Source organism: Heteronotia binoei, chromosome 2 (genome assembly GCF_032191835.1).
Source record: "Heteronotia binoei isolate CCM8104 ecotype False Entrance Well chromosome 2, APGP_CSIRO_Hbin_v1, whole genome shotgun sequence".
Taxonomy (NCBI): Eukaryota; Metazoa; Chordata; class Lepidosauria; order Squamata; family Gekkonidae; genus Heteronotia; species Heteronotia binoei.
Genome location: NC_083224.1, coordinates 22,975,816 through 22,993,287, shown reverse-complemented (window position 1 = coordinate 22,993,287; position 17,472 = coordinate 22,975,816). Strand labels below are relative to the sequence as shown.

The 17,472-nt window shown below is 43.7% G+C and overlaps 1 protein-coding gene across 7 annotated transcripts in view; it reads left to right on the top strand.

Moving 5' to 3' along the window:
* LOC132566037 (oocyte zinc finger protein XlCOF6-like) overlaps positions 1 to 17,472 on the top strand; it is a 191,691-nt gene that overhangs the window by 152,529 nt on the left and 21,690 nt on the right. For 4 of the 7 annotated variants that reach the window (XM_060230700.1, XM_060230699.1, XM_060230698.1 and 1 more), the window contains exon 4: positions 4,670 to 4,795. The exons of 1 other annotated variant lie outside the window; for it this stretch is intronic. In XM_060230700.1, the coding sequence (XP_060086683.1) occupies positions 4,670 to 4,795 (126 nt within the window). Of the gene's footprint in view, positions 1 to 4,669; positions 4,796 to 15,343; positions 15,501 to 16,685; positions 17,245 to 17,472 lie in introns of those variants that run through there. 2 more of the 7 variants (XM_060230695.1, XM_060230696.1) reach the window with 2 other exon arrangements.

The following is a 17,472-nucleotide window of genomic DNA, read 5'->3' as shown; positions in this document are numbered from 1 at the left end:
ACGTCCCTGTTGGGACTTATATTTTTCAGTATGCTCTGCTTTATTGTAGAACTATGCTTTATGCTTGACTGAATTTTAACTGTGTAACTGTTTTCTAAAAGTTGTCTAAACTGTTTTGCTTTTCTATCCCTATATTTTAAACCTTCTGTCTAAAGGAGAAATTTAGAGTCTAATAAAGCCTATCTATTATCAAGTGTGTATTAGCATGTGATATCTACAGGTTGTTTTGGTTTCTGGTTTTGGGTTTGGGTTTCTGTTGCTGAGGGTACAAAAGAAATCCCGCAACAGACCTCACATCAGCCTTTGATTCCATTGAGCGATCAAGACTCTGGTCTAAACTTGCCAAAAAAGATATTGACAGAAGACTCCTTAAAATTCTGAGGGAATTACATACTAACCTCTCAGTCAGGGCAAGAGTTGATTCATATGGTTGTCTCACGGACTCATTCCCTTGAGAAGGGGGGGTCAAACAAAGATGTTTGTTAGCTCCATTTCTCTTTAATTTTGATATTAATGATTTTGTTCAGGTTATGAATTCCAAGGACCTTTTTCTCTCCCTCACTAGTTGGCCGGAAAATCCCTGTTCTGTTGTACGCAGATGACATGGCATTCACACAGGTAGGACTTAGAAGGATGTTAAGCTGGTGGATTACTGTGACAGAGGAATTGAAAATTACAGTAAAAGAAAAATTGTAGTTTTTGGTAATAATAGCCCAAAACACAGCTGGTCCATTAACGGTCATGAAATAGAGCAATGCTCCTTTTTTAAATATCTTGGCATAGTTTTCCAGAGGTCCAAGACCTGGCAAACCCACCTTAATGCCACTCTTTTAACTGTACAATGTACTATGGAAGTTATTTTAGAATTTTTCTTTTGAAAGGGTGGTCAGTTAATACCTCCAGCTCCAAAGGCCTTTCAGGGAAAGGTGGTGTCATAGCTTCTGTATGGAGTAGAAATCCGGGGGGTGGAATGAGAAAATACTCACCCAGCTAGAAGTTATCCAAAATACCTCTTAAAGGAAAATTTTGGTCCTTCCCCAAGGTACCCCTGCGACTAGAAGTCGATTTGCCCTAAATCACCTCTAGAGCCCACTTGATATTCTTAATAATGCAAGTTATTCTTAGTAATACAACTTATTCATACTGAAGAATATATATATTACAGAAACTGGACATTCAAAACAACATTTTTGTATAATGCAAAAATCTTCCATTTGCCTGAGGCTACACCTCAGCGGAAAAGACACTATTTAAGTCATCTGGAAAAATATGGATGGTGCCTCTTCCTCAATAACTTTTTGGATGGCATAGACACTCAGAATCTTGGCAGAATATTACTGGTCTTAGCCTGCTTCATTTCATATGGTTCTCTGCAGGAGGAACACTGGAATGAGGCAATTATCCAGAAATCTTGTGTAAACTTTAGAATTTGTGAACTTTGGGCTTGAATTTCTGATGCAGCGACTTTGTCTCTGTTAACTGCATATTTTGGATGTTGTAACTTTGTGTTTTAGACTTGCAGCCCTTGAAGGACACAAAACTTGTGAAGTTACCACTTTTCAGGCAGATGGAAGATTTTTGTATCATATGTAAGCCAAATTGCCCTCAAATGAGGTAGGGAATTTATTTAGTTGGGCAAGGATGGCTAATTTAGCGGGGTCAACAACCTTTGTATATCAGAGTGGTTCTTCCCAAATGGCCAAACCAAATAATGAGGAGATGATAAACTAAAATTGGGTATTTATTAGAAAAATAGTTCAGTCATACAAGAATAAAAACACACACAGCAAGCATACAGTTCCTGAGAAATATAGAGATGAATGATTGGATAGGGAAACACAAAGGTAAAAGCACTGACAGGGCAATACGTTACCAGTCTTGAAGGTTGTAGAAGAAATGGTCCAGTAGTGAAAACAATAAGGGGAGGGATGAGTATGGAAGGGCCCAAAACAGAGTTTGGGGTTGCAAGTCTGTGGTAGGGTAAGACAAGACACCCTGAACTGGCCTTGATATAACCAGATTTGTGCCCTCAGGTGGTGATGTCAGGTGACTTGTGACAGGTATGTCAGATGACCTGTGACACTGCATGACATTTCTTACAATCTACTGTAACACAATAGGGGATGGTCTTCATGACATGATTAAGTCTTTGGCGAGGATCTTTCTCCTAGGCTGCTTCTTTTTGTCCAGGATCTCCTCAACGGCTGGCAGGAACAATCTTTTTGTTATCTGCAGGCATGGAAGCAAGCTCTTTTGTCCAGCTGGAGCCTACTCCATTTGCATCTGCCTTGAAACACCCAAAGTATGTGCTGCTCTTGCTTTCCCTTCATGGCGGCTGAGCAGGAACAAGATGGATGCAGGATCCTTTCCATCATGGCTTCTGGTTAAGGCTGCTCTTAAATGCTGTCTTCATTGGACAGGATTGCAGTTGCATTACTAAGAGAAAACACAGGCAAGGTAGTTTGAATATTTTGATGCCATTCCAAAAGTTGGCTTTCAAAAGTCTGAGGAAGAGAGGCTCTGAACGGCACTGCTGTTCTCCCTCACTACGAAGTTCTCCCTCTTCTACCCTGACAAAATACCCTGGTCGAGAGGGTCAGATCTCTTCCTGGAATGATCTCTGATGAGGGAATCCGCTTTTTCTTTCAGTCTCCCTTTTCCTTTGAGGAGGTGGCTGTGTATTTCAACATGGCGGAGTGGGCCCTGCTGGATCCAGGCCAGAAATCTCTCTACAGAGTAGTCATTCAGGACAACTATGAGAGTGTTGCTTTTCTGGGTAAGGATCTTTCATAGGTGTCAAAGGTGTGAATTGCTGCCATTGGGATGATGCATGAATCAACAGCAATATCCGTTTGTGAGGCCAGTGCAGCTAATTGGCTGCCACTTGGTGCATCGAGCAGTTGGGGTGGCCATGAAAGTGATGTTCAGCATGGCCAGGTAGAACGATACAAGCTACCCCACTGATCTAGGGGTAACTGAGGCCAATGTTGTGACCAGCCAGAGAAGTTGTCTTGTCCTGAGATCAAGGCAGGGCTGGGAAGCCCTCAGAAAGACTCTGGAAAAAGCCAGATCCTAATTCCTCAGTTGTCAGCCTTTACTACATCCTCTTCCCCAGATGAGATCGTGGCCGTCCACTGACTGTAATCTGGAAAAGATCCACCCCCCTTTGTGTGGTTAGCATTGTGGGCTTTGATCTAGACCATGGTTCTGTTCTTTCACCAGAAATTTTCCTCTTTCTTGGATTTCTTTCCTTCCTTGTATAAGAATGGTCACACTCACTCTCTCTGTCAAAGAAGCCAGGAACCTCAGAGATCCTACGTTGGAGACAAACAAAGGCCTTGCATCTGAGGAATGGCTGAAGAGTTTTTCCAGAAGATCTCAAGAGACGATTTCCTTCCCAAATGAACTGATTGCAAGTGGGTATCCTTTACAGTTATGTCAAGGGAATTGGAAGGATCCCCATGGGATCTTTTCACTTTTAAGCAACTCGTGGTTGGGTAGAATTCCCAAGCCTGTTGAGTAAGGAGAGAGAGGGGCCTTCTGGGCCTGGAGACTCATAAGCTTCTTCTGGGACTGAGGGGATGCAATGCTTCTGACTTTGAGAAAGGTGGCCCTACACTGCAGAGTTTGTTTTCTCATTGGTCATGACCTGCCCACTAACAAATGGCACCTCTTCCAAAAACCCTGTGGGTTTTGCTTTGTTAGATCCTGGTTAGAGCCACAGAAAACGTGTATTTGGGGGAGGCTGAAAACCACCTCCTTCTAGCTCTCTTCACAACTAGAAGGAAATGCTTAGTGCAATTTGATGACTGCATATCGTGACAACTTTTTTTGTTTAATTGTGAAGAGTGGAGAGTCAAAAGAGCTGCTGGCATGGCAAGTCAAATGGGAGCAGCAGGAGAATCATTCTTTGCCACCTTCCCCCTTAAAATACAAACAGGGAGTTTTGGTAAAGGAAGGATTGACAGAATATTTATTTATTTATTATGTTAGATTAATATCCCGCCCATTCTACAAAAGACTCAAGGTGTCTAACAGCATAAAAATAAACAGAGGCAACATTAATAAACAGTGTTAAAACAATAAAACAATCAAAATCACAATGGTGCTACTACATCTGTTATAGGCAGGATCATATAATATCTTCCTCTCTCTGAAACCGTCGAATCCTAGGCAGTTGGTATTAATACAAATATATGTCCAGGTGAGGTGGCAGCCCTCTTCCATTTAGATGTCATATGCCATCCAGAACAATTCAGTCTTGCAGGCCCTGCAGAACTGTGATAAGTCCCACAGGGCCCTGATAGCTTCTGGGAGGGTGTTCCAGGTTATTGGGGCTGCCACCAAGAAGGCTCTGGCGGAATTTAGCCTAGTCTCTTTTAGCCCAGGGACAACCAGAAGATTTTGGGAACTTGATTGAAGTGCTCTCTGGGGAACATGTGGGGGCAAGGCGGTCCTGCAGATAGATAGGTCCTAGGCCATATAGGGCTTTGAAAGTTAATACCAACATCTATGCGGGAGGGCCCGGTAGGGATAAGGAGTGACCGGCAGTTCAGTTTCGTAGGAAAGAAGCTCTTTTAAAAGAAATGTGATCCCAAGAGAAAGGAGTGCCTGACTGGTGGCTTGGCTTCTTGCATGGGTGCTGATTGAAACTCTTTCCTTATTCCAGCAGCAGATGTAGAGGAGACAGCTGGGGAATTCCAGTGGATCTCTTTGGGAAAAGTCAAGAATGAAGATGCTGAAGAAAATGCTAGAGATAGAGATGGACCACAAAGGCAGGAAGAAAGCCACACAGGTAAGAGGAGGGATAAGCCCATTCCTTGCCAAAAAGAGATCCTCCCTGAAACCCCAGTCCATGAAGAAAGGTCAGTCAACAAAAGAAGGAACAAAGGCCTCCATGTGAACCAGAGAATCCACTGCAAGAAAAAGGGAAATGAAAGTGTGGCATTTGCAAAGTCAGAGAATGAACGCAGATGCTAATTTCTCAGGAGAGATATTGTATAGTTGCTTGGATTACAGAAAGCTTCTGTGATAAAACAGCCCTTCTTATCAAAGAAGTCACGGAGGTGGGAAGCAGTGTTCCCTCTAAGCTAAGGTAGTGTCAGCTAGCTCACAGTTTTTTAGCTCTCACACATTTTTGTCTTCGCTCAGGAAGGATGGCCCCAGAGCAAACTAATGTATGCAGCTCACATTTTTAATGCCAGTAGTTCATGAAGCAGAATTTTTGCTCACAAGATTCAACAGCTTAGAGTATTGGGGGGGAGTCACATTAATGACCAGAGTCCCAACCAAGTGTCTCTGATGCAGGAGTCTTAATGTACTTTCAAAATGTGTATTATTGTAGACTTCAGTGTAAAACAGGAGGAAGGCATTGAATTATTTGGAGCATGGATGGAACTTCAGGAGCTGACCAGACCTCCTTGTATGGATTCTAACAGGTTCTCTCTCTTTTTATTCCAGCAGGGGATGATCAGAGGAATGAGGAGGATAAAAAAGTGCATTGTCTATTGCCTGATGAAGTCAAGAAGGAAGATGTGAGAAGAAATGTCAGAATTCAAAACAGGCTGAAGAGACAGAACGTAATTCGCAAGGTGAAAAAGAGGGATAAATCCAAGTGGGATTTCAGAAAAGTACTTCACATATTGGAGGAAACATACAAGTGCTTCGAGTGCGGGATGAACTTTTCAGATCAAACCCAATATAATGTCCGTTTTGGAATACATAGAGGAAAGAAGACCCATCAATGTTTGGACTATGGAAAGGCCATCATTCACAAAGCAGAGTTCATTAAACATTTAAGAACACATACAGGAGAGAAACGTTTTAGCTGCTCAGACTGTGGTAAGCTCAGAGAAATCAGATCTTTTTCAACACCAAAGAATTCCTTCAAGAGAGAAGCCCTTCATCTATTCAGAGAGTGCAATGATGTACTTGGGTAGAAAAAAGGGTAATATGCATTTTTCAAAGCACAGTATAACAAATACATGTCAATGCTTTCATTGTGGAAAGTGATTCAGATACAAATCACAGTTCCTTGTACACCAGAGGATCCACAGAGTGGCGAAACCTTTTGACTGTTCAGAGTGTGGAAAGAAATTCAATCAGAATCTCTTTCTCATACAACATCAAAAAATCCACACAGGAGGGAAGTTTCTAGAATGCTTAGAGTATGGGAAGAGATTCAGTCACAGTGGTCATCTTCAACAGCATCAGAGAACCCGCACAGGGGAGAAGCCCTTTAAGTGCTCAGACTGCGGGAAGAGATTCAGTGACAGTAGCAGTCTTCAAAAACATCTAAGAATCCATACAGGGGAGAAGCCTTTTGAATGCTCAGCGTGTGGGAAGAGATTCAGTGACAGAAGGACTCATCAACGTCATCAGAGAATCCATACAGGGGAGAAGCCTTTTGAATGCTCAGCGTGTGGGAAGAGATTCAGTCAGAGTGCCAATCTTCAACAGCATCAAAGAACCCACACAGGGGAGAAGCCTTTTGAATGCTCAGAGTGTGGGAAGAGATTCAGTCACAGTGGCCATCTTCAAAGTCATCTTAGAACCCACACAGGAGAGAAGCCTTTTGAATGTTCAGAGTGTGGGAAGAGATTCAGTCGGAGTGGCAGTCTTCAACTGCATCAAAGAACCCACACAGAGGAGAAGCCTTTTGAATGCTCAGAGTGTGGGAAAAGATTCAATCTCAGTGGCCATCTTCAATGGCATCACAGAACCCACACAGGGGAGAAGCCTTTTGAATGCTCAGAATGTGGGAAGAGATTCACTCCAGTCTTCAAAAACATCTAAGAATCCATACAGGGGCGAAGCCTTTTGAATCATCAGCGTTGAGAGATGATGAGATTCAGTCAGAGTGGCAGTCTTCAAAAACAGACAGGGGAGAAGGCTTTTGAATAGAAATTCAGTCAGCATCTTTATGTTCAACAACATCTAAGAACTCACACAGGGAAAAACCATGTAACTTCTTAGCCTAGGAAGGCATTATGAACTCTATTGTTACTAGGATATGACATGAATTTTATGGACATTTACTAGTAATAAGGCCCATTGTGGGGAGAAATACAATGGGCGCTAGAAATTTGCTATGGGTAGGTTTATGGCCTCAGCGGGGAGCTGGGGAGGGAAGGAAAAGATAGGAGGAGGCAAGGCATGTCAAGAAGACAGTAGTTTGGAAGGGAAATGCAGAAAGTGAGGAAATGTGGGGTAGGTTATCAGAGAAAGAGTGTATCTTGAGAAAGAAGTTATGGGGAGCAAAAGGGATGGGGGTACATAAGAACATAAGAGAAGCCATGTTGGATCAGGCCAACGGCCCATCCAGTCCAACACTCTGTATCACACAGTGGCCAAAAATTTATTTATATATATATACACACACACACACACACACACACACACACACACTGTGGCTAATAGCCACTGATGGACCTCTGCTCCATAATTTTATCTAACCCCCTCTTGAAGCTGGCTATGCCTGTAGCCATCACCACCTCCTGTGGCAGTGAATTCCACATGTTAATCACCCTTTGGGTGAAGAAGTACCTCCTTTTATCCGTTCTAACCCAACTGCTCAGCAATTTCATTGAATGCCCACGAGTTCTTGTATTGTGAGAAAGGGAGAAAAGTACTTCTTTCTCTACCTTCTCCATCCCATGCATAATCTTGTAAACCTCTATCATGTCACCCCGCAGTCGACGTTTCTCCAAGCTAAAGAGCCCCAAGCGTTTTAACCTTTCTTCATAGGGAAAGTGTTCCAAACCTGTAATCATTCTAGTTGCCCTTTTCTGCACTTTTTCCAATGCTATAATATCCTTTTTGAGGTGCAGTGACCAGAATTGCACACAGTATTCCAAATGAGACCGCACCATCGATTTATACAGGGGCATTATGATACTGGCTGATTTGTTTTCAATTCCCTTCCTAATAATACCCAGCATGGCGTTGGCCTTTTTTATTGCAATCGCACACTGTCTTGACATTTTCAGTGAGTTATCTATCATGACCCCAAGATCTCTCTCTTGGTCAGTCTCTGCCAGTTCACACCCCATCAACTTGTATTTGCAGCTGGGATTTTTGGCCCTAATGTGCATTACTTTGCACTTGGCCACATTGAACCTCATCTGCCACGTTGACGCCCACTCACCCAGCTTCAACAGATCCCTTTGGAGTTCCTCACAATCCTCTCTGGTTCTTACCACCCTGAACAATTTAATGTCATCCGCAAACTTGGCCACTTCACTGCTCACTCTCAACTCCAAATCATTTATGAACAAGTTAAAGAGCATGGGATCCAGTACCGAGCCATGCGGCACCCCACTGCTTACCGTCCTCCACTACGAAGATTGCCCATTTATATTCACTCTCTGCTTCCTATTAATTAGCCAGTTTTTGATCCACAAGAGGACCTGTCCTTTTACTCCATGACTCTCAAGCTTACTAAGGAGCCTTTGATGAGGAACTTTATCAAAAGCTTTCTGGAAGTCAAGGTAAACAATATCTATCGGGTCTCCTTTGTCCACATGTTTGTTCACCCCCTCAAAGAAATGTAATAGGTTAGTCAGACAAGATCTTCCCTTACAGAACCCATGCTGAGTCTTCCTCAATAACCCGTGTTCATCAATGTGCCTACTCATTCTGTCCTTGATAATGGTTTCTACCAACTTTCCCGGTATTGAAGTCAGGCTGACTGGCCTGTAGTTACCCGGATCTCCTCTGGAACTCTTTTTAAAGATGGGGGTGACATTTGCTACCTTCCAGTCCTCAGGAACAGAGGCAAATTTCAATGAAAGATTACATATTTTTGTCAGAAGATTGCTTTCCATCTCTTCCCCCCTGCCTGCAGCCTCTATCTAGGAAAAGGGCAATTTTTCTTCACAGTGGGGACCAAAGCAACTTACATCATTCTTCCCTCTTTTGATCTGCACAACAACCCTGTGAGGCAGGATTGGCTGAAAGTCTGTGACTGGTCCAAAATTACCCAGTCAGCTTCCACAGCAAGAAGCTGGGTCTGGCAGACCCTACTCTGAAGTGCCAGCTGCCATGTCATACTGGCTGTCATAGGAGGGCAACCTCAGCAGGGTATAATGACTCAGAGTGTATCATTTTATCTCAGGGAACTGATATCTGCCCATCTGGGAAGCCGTTGTAGTTCTGAGTGATCTACAAATATATAGAGATAGATAGACAGACAGACACACATACAGTGTGTGTGTATGTGTATGATAGCCTGTCTAAATCACAGTTTGTTTTTTTGTAATTTATCTCTACTGTGATCCCATTGTTGATTACTGCTCACCTGGAGATTGGCAACACTGGTTTCCCTGGAGGAAATGGGGGTGGAGTCTATGGCATTGTTCTTGTCTGAGTTCCCACTATTCCTCAAACCCCACTCTCTGCAGGCTCAACCCCGCAAATCTCCAAGAATTTCCCCACCAGGAGTTGGCAGCCCTCTTTTTTCCAGCCAACCATCAACCTACCTTTTATCTGACCCCTGACTTCAGTTTTCCATCGTAGTCTTTCTCCACAATGGGGACCAAAGCAGCTTACATAATTTCCCCATTTTGATCTGCACAACCCTGTGAAGTAGGTTAGGCTGAAAGCCTGTGACTGATCTGAAATCACCCAGTCATCTTCCACAGTAGGAATCGGGGTCTGGTAGACCCCACCCTAAAGTGCTGGCTGTCATGTCACAGTGGCTATCAAAGTGATTGTGGGCTGAAACCATATGTAATACTTCCACTTAAATGTACTTAAAATATGATGAACTGGGCTTTATTTCTTACATTTACTAAATAACTCTATCACTATCCCCTTCTGTGATAAAACAGCCCTTCTCATCAAAGAAGTCACAGAAATACATAAATGAAGTATTTAAAACATTTTTAAAATCATACCAGAAACTTATTTCCTTGAGGATCTAATGGAGCACCATTTATGAATCTTTACTTTATCACTGTGTCTTATACCTTTAAGAAAGAGCTATCCAAGACACAGCTGCATGGAGTTACCTAAATTAGTTTTCTTTAAGTAGAGTTAGTTTTCAAGCTTTTTGGAGAGAGCATTTTGTCAGTAAAATTCAGAAGGCCTTTGCATCTAGTTAAAGAAGAGGTTCAGGACTGGCTTGCTTCTAAATTAAACACTTAAGTGGTATTAAGGGCATTTTGCCATCAAAAGTCAGAAGGGTTTTGCATCTGGTTAGAAAAGAGGTTCTGGAATAGCTGGCTTCTAATATAAATGTAGTGAAGAGAGCATTTGGCCAGCCAAATCCAGAAGGTTTTTGCATCTGATTAGGGAAGAGCTTTAGAACTGGCTTGCTCCTAGTATAAATATAAGCACTTAAGTGAGATTGAGAGATAAATTCTTGATAATAATCAAGAATATATATATTTAAAAATATTCCTTTAAAAAGTTGTCCACTTCCATCCAGCTTTGAGTCGTAGCTTGCATCTGTTCAGAGATGTTAAGGCCTGGCTGGCTCCCAGTATTAACACTGAATTGTAATAAGAAGCTGATACTTTTGAAGAAAATATAACTACTCCTGAGGAAGACTTTTGATGAAATGAGCCTACATCCAGGTGCTCATTGGATGGACTTTTCTTTGCAATCTTGTAAAGTTGAACTTCTTTATCATGTATTCAAAATGATTTATATGACTTCTTTAAAATGTTTTACTAAATATACTGTTAGCCAGAATATCACAATGGTAGGTTGTTGTTTTCTTTTTTCTTTTTTGGGGGGGTGGGGGTGGGGGGAGGTATTTTCTGAACAGAAGCAAGCAGACAGGCCTAGATAAGCCATACCAGTCAGGTGGTATCAAAATAGGTCTGGATAGGGCCTCCTTCCCCCGCCTTTTACTGACAGAATCAAGCTTGGCTGTAGGGTTGCTAGGTCCAACTCAGAAAATACCTGGGGACTTTGGGGGTGGAGGCAGGAGATTTCCCCATCTCCCCCCCCCAAAAAAAAAAATTAAAATACAACATTCCCCTGAATACAGTCTTCATTTCCTTGCACTTCCTCTAAATTAAAGTGAACACTCTAAAAAGGTAAATGTAATTTTGGGCTAAATCAACAGAAGTATAGTGTCCAGATCATGTGAAGTGATGGTATCGCTTTACTTTGCTCTGATAAGACCTCACCTGGAGGCTGGAGCATTGTGTTCAGTTTTGGGCACCACATTTTAAGAAGGATATAGACAAACTGAAACGGGTCCAGAGACCAAGTCCTATGAAGAAAGGTTGAAGGAGCTGGGGATGTTTAGCCTGGAGAGGAGGCGGCTGAGAGGTGATATGATCACCATCTTCAAGTACTTGAAGGGCTGTCATTTAGAGGAGGGTGTGGAATTGTTTTCTGTGGCCCCAGAAGATAGGACCAGAACTAATGGGTTGAAATTAAATCAAAAGAGTTTCCATCTCAACATTAGGAAGAACTTCCTGACTGTTAGAGCGGTTCCTCAGTGGAACAGGCTCCCTCGGGAGGTGGTGGGCTCTCCTTTCTTGGAGGTTTTAAACAGAGGCTAGATGGCCATCTGACATCAATAAAGATCCTGTGAATTTTGGGGGAGGTATTTGTGAGTTTCCTGCATTGTGCAGGGGGTTGGACTAAATGACTTTGGAGACCCGTTCCAACTCTGTGATTCTTACTCAAAAAGCAGCTGAATGAACACAGTTTACAAGTACACACACTTGGGCAATTACTCACTGGAAGCATCTGCTGTATTTCAACCAACTTCTTAAGACTAACAGGAAAATGAAAGCAGAGCCGCTCCAAACAGAGGGGCTCTGCTTACTTCTCTTCCTTTCATACACTCACTAGGAAGACCTAGGAGCCCTCAGCCAATTGAGAGAAGGCTTTCTGTGGCTGTTTCCCTGTTCCTCCCACCCTCAGCCAATAGAATGCAACAGGCCTTGATTGATGGCATGATGGGTTAAAAGTTGATGCAGTACAATTCCAACCAATTAGGATGCTCCATTTTGCCACCATGAAAGGGCTCTTTTATATATAGGATTGCAGAACAGAGCTGTTCACAGATGTATGTTGTTCCAAAACCAGACAGAATTTTAGAAGCAAAAGTCTTAAGTTTGGTTGTAATTTGGACCCAAATTTGTTAACATTTCCTCAGGCCAGCAACATTTCTGAAAGCTGATCCTTCCATACAGTATCACATTCTTCTAGGGTTCAACCATGGGAACTAACAACTGGGAGACCTGCAGAAGTTGCTGCCTGACCTTTGGCCAGTCACTCCCCAGCCTGATGTACTCAACTCAGTTGTTGTGAGGACAAAACCACAGATGAGGAAAACAATATTTGTAAATGTCTTTGGTTCCCTATTTGGTAAGAGAGGTCTGGTACAGGTGCCTAGAAAATAAAACAATGCTTCAAAAACTTAAAGTGGCACAAGGCTCTTGTTTTATCTTTGCCCCCAACAAAACCCCTGCTCTTGCATGTCACCCATGCTAAACACTGTCCCTCACCCCTACAGCTTTATTTCTCCTCTCCCATGACATTCTAGCACAATGGTTTCTGTTAGAGAATTTGCACACAGCAGAAGACACTGAAGAAGAGGGACAGGGAAAACACAGGAATTAATAGACAAGAGAGACCACTGTATTCAACAGTGAAATATATTTACCAGGGCAGTATCCAATATTCAAAGTCGTTGCCAGGCCAAGGTCATACACAGTAATCAGTTCACACTACAGTAGATAACAGTATACACCAGTAAGTATACACAGAACGATCCAAGCACAGTAGCACAGGATCAACACAAGCAGTGTTCACTGCCACCCGGACGGTATGTAACACAGTACACACAATCCTTACAGGCAGGAAGAGCAAGCTCACTGAGCTTCCCTAAATACACACATCAATCATGCAGTCTCACCAGAGATTGCATCAGCTCTGTGAGTCAGCACAAAGCCTAATTACAGGTGAGGTCATTCCACCTTACCTGAGAAACAAGAAACAGCTGGGCCATGATGCAGCATGACTCAGCATGACATTTGCAGAAGCAACATTACTATTACTAAGATGGAGTCAGTCAGCCATTTTAGGACTGATTTCCAACAGTTTCTAACTGGCAAAGGTATCAAATGCTGCATTTTATCTCCCTATCTCTGCAGTCTTTGTTCAGAACATATCATAAGGAAAACTGGATTAGTTTCAGATGAAGGTGGAAGGCAAATTGGGGGGAGAGGAACAATTTTAGATATGCGTATGGCATCACATTATTGGCAGGAAACCATGAAGACTTGAAATAAATACTGAAGATGGTTAAAGCTGAACATGCCAAAGCAGGATTATAGCTGGACCTCAAGAAGACAAAACTAACGACTACTTGGGAATTACGCATTAGGGCTGAATATTATGAAACTGAAAATGTTTAAGGTTTTCTTTTCCTTGGTTCCATCACCAACCCAAAGGGAGTTTCCACCCAAGAAATCAGAAAGAGATCGAAATGATAATGTGTGCTAATTATAGGACATTATGGAGAATATTAATGCAGTGGGTTGCTATAAATCAGAAGTGACTTGATGGTACTCAATACACCCAGCAGATGAATAAGAAAGGGTGTTGGAACTTGTTGGGAATGTTATTTTTTTCACCAGCTTAAGTCTCTTGAGACCAAGATGCTTGTGCTTGTTTATGTATGTGGAGAATGCCATGAAAACTGTTTCCTCAGTTTGCAAATACTTGGATAGGCTATTTGTTTTGGGTTTATATTTCTACCTGGTTACCTCATGGAGAACCAGTTTGGTGTATAGTGGTTAAATGTGCACTCTTATCTGGGAGAACCGGGTTTGATTCCCAGCTCCTCCACTTGCACCTGCTGGAATGGCCTTGCATCAGCCATAGCTCTGGCAGAGGTTGTCCTTGAAGGGCAGCTGCTGTTAGAGTCCTCTCAGCCCCACCCACCTCACAAGGTGTCTGTTGTGGGGAAGGAAGATAAAGGAGATTGTGAGCTGCTCTGAGATTCGGAGTGGACGGGGTATAAATCCAATTTCTACTTCTACATATGCTAGACCCATTCTCACCAAGTAGAACTATACATCCAATGTATTCCAATGTATTTCTTTTTTAGAATAGTGTATCAGAATATTTTTTGTACTGACATACTGGAATAAGGGATATTGGTTTATCTCTACATATGCTAAACCCATCTTCCACTGTATTCTAATATATTCTTTTTTTGCATTGGCAAACTGGAATCATGTTTATAAAACTATGCTACATGTTAAAAAGTAAATTAGATGAACAGAAACACCCCTAAGAAAAAGATGTAATCTGATGTTCTCATGCTTGAGGAGAAATAAAGCAATTAACAGACTTTACATTTATTACTTTGTGATGATGGACTGTCAACATCCTTCTCCAACTCTGACATGTGTTTTGCCTTTATTGTTTTCCCACACAACTGATGCTATCAAGACCAAACATGATTCTTTCAATTTGTCAATTTCACTGTTTTGTCATTGGATTCTAACATTGTACTATTTTGAATGCTTAACCACTGCCCACCAGCTATATGTAGCTCTGCTCACTGTACCCCATTTCATCATCTGACAAATGTGCATGCACACGAACGCTTACATTCTGAATAAAACTTTGCTGGTCTTAAAGGTGCTACTGGATTCCAATTCTGTTCTAAGTGGGGACATGATGGAAGTTTATCAAATTATGCATGATGTGGAGAGAAGTGGGCAAAGAAAACTTTTTGGCCCTCTTCCAAAATTCAAGAATTCAAGGGCATCCAACTGCAAATAGTTAACCGGGACCTCCTTCCGGGGTCGTATGTGGAAGACCTCTGAATTGCGGCCGCGGCAGGCAGGGGAAGCAACCAGGAAAGCTGGGAAAGGAGGGTTCAGTTTGTTAGCTGATGGCATTTTAGCCAGACTCCCTGGAAGTCCAGGATGCTGGACCAGATGAACCCCCCTTGGCCTGACCCAGGAGGGCCAATTCTCTGGTGGAACAATGAATTGTATGGATTCTCCAGTGCAGGTCTAGACCCCTCCTCCCATGGAGTTTCCCAGCCGTTACTCGGTGGAGGAGGAAGGATCCAGGCCAGGCGAGGGAGGGAGTAGGGGGAGCCACTTGCTCAGCCGCCTTTGCCTGAGACTGCAGGCTGATCCAGCCCGGGGTCCATCTCCACCCTCCCCCCCGCCCCGGGAGCGAGGCCCTATGCAGAGCGACTCCCGAGCAGCCCCATTGAGTTTGCATTGTAGGGCGTCGCTGAATGCAGGCGGACTGAATTTAGCCTAGTCCCCCGGGGAGCGGGATCTTTCCGGGGAGGGGAGGGAGCTTTTTCTGCAGCTGTGAAAGGGTTAAAAGAGGCGAGCTGCTTGCTAGAGAGGCCGAGCAAGGGAGGGGGTGGAGAGGGGAAAAGGCGGGGGCTCCAGAGTCGGGAAGGCCCCCTCCCTAGTCAGTCCTTGCGGTCTCTGCAGAGAGGAATCCGGCTCTCGCAACGTGTTCGAGGGAGGGGAGCGTTTAAAGCCTTTCCAAAGGTGAAGTTCTTCTCTGTGGGGGTTTCCCTATGTTAGCCCCGGAGGGGGGGGGGGGGTCCGGAGGTGCTTGCCGCGGGGAGGGGGTCTGTAGGGCTTGCCGGGCGGCCTCCGAGGAATCGGGACCCACCAGGCAGCGGGGGGTGGGGAGTGAGGATGGAGGGAGCCCCTAGACCAGCAGCATTTCTGCATCCTGCCCTGCTGGAGAGTGGACTGAGTTTATTCGAGAGATTGCTAATAGTTTTATATTTTTAAAGTTTCTTGTATCTTTTGTACTGTTTTATCAGGTTCATCTTATATGTTGTCTGTCACCTCGAGCCCTATTCCGGGGAGAGGGAGCAGGATATTGAACAAATACCCTCCGTGGTTTCCCTTGCAGGGGCTAAAAAAGCGGGATCTGACTTTTGTAAACCAAAATACATTCTGAGCCATGGCGGGCAGAGGGAGGCCCAATGAGAAGTTCCAGGGGTGATTACATGGGAGGAGTCATTCGTGCTGATTTGCTGCTCCAAATACTGCATATTTGAGCTTCTACTCCCCGCATCTGCAGGGTTTTTTTTTTGGGGGGGGGGGGGAGATGTTGTTTATTTGCATTAATTATAGAACATCCAGTGGCATTTTTAAGACAAAATCTTATTCAAAGTATAAGCTTTTCTGTGCAAGCACACTTCTTCAGAATAGTCCAGGGTTTTGATTGTGTAAGAAAGGAATATCAGTCTGTGCCAATTTCTTTGTAAGGCTGATGGAGTCCCATTGCATGCGGCTTAATGTGGTGCCTTCCATGGAAATAGATTAAAGTAGTCATACTTGCACATGAAAGCTTATTCCTTTTTGGTCTTCAGGGTGCCACTGGACTCAAATGTTGTTCTGCCGCTTCAGACAACATGGCTATCCACCTGAATCTACATTAATTATAGTCTGCCATCTAATGGTGAAGCCCTTACCAATGCCTTTGTCCTGGGCTCCAGTTTACCTTCAGATGTACCCACCAGAAATTGGAAGCCAAGCCCATAACATCCACAACATATTTTAAAAAGGCAGATATTGGTGTATATGTTGCTTGAAGGATCAAACAAGCATATCTTTATAAACTTGATATGTCATATAGCACATGGACATTAATCCTCATCCACAAACTACAACAAGGATGCTCTTTCTGATCCACTGGGGTAATCCTTAGGTGTCTCTTCACCAGGATCAGTGATGTAACTCCGTTCTCTTTTTCTTCCTGCCTTTCTGATATCTTTCCCTCTCCCTCTTCACAGCCAAGAGAATAAGAGTGTCTCTCCAGAGTCAGAGGGAACCCAAGAGAAAGGGGAAGGAGATGGAAGAGAAGGATCCAGAGGGCCCTGGAACTAGCAAGGCATCAAGGAAAGGTCCCCATCCCATCCAAGTAGGAAGTGGTGCTGAATTCTGGGGAAGAGCCGTGCCAGAGATCTTGTTTAAGGACACTGTGACCACAGATGTACGCAGCCGATGCTTCCGGCAATTCTGTTACCAGGAGGCTGATGGGCCCCGAGAGGTTTGCAGCCGGCTCCATGGACTTTGTAAGGACTGGCTGGAGCCAGAGAGGCGCACCAAGAAGGAGATGGTGGACCTGGTGATCCTGGAGCAGTTCCTGGCCATCCTGCCCCAGGAAGTGCAGGGCTGGGTGAGAGGATGTAGGCCAGAGACCAGTTCCCAGGCAGTGGCCCTGGCTGAAGGTTTCCTCCTGAGTCAGGCAGAGGAGAAAAGGCAGGCACAGCAGGTGAGGGGCTTTTAGTCACTCCATTCAAGCTATGACCTTATCCTAAGGCTTCCTGCCAGCTATTTCTGTGTTTGTGTGTTAGCTACTATCACACTGCTTCCACCTTATGGCAACTCCATGAACAACCTCTTGTTAACAGCCTACTTTGGGTCTTGCATATTAAGGGCTGTGGCTTCCTTGACTGAGTCCATGCTTCACATGTTTGGTCTTCTCTTTTCCTGCTCCTTT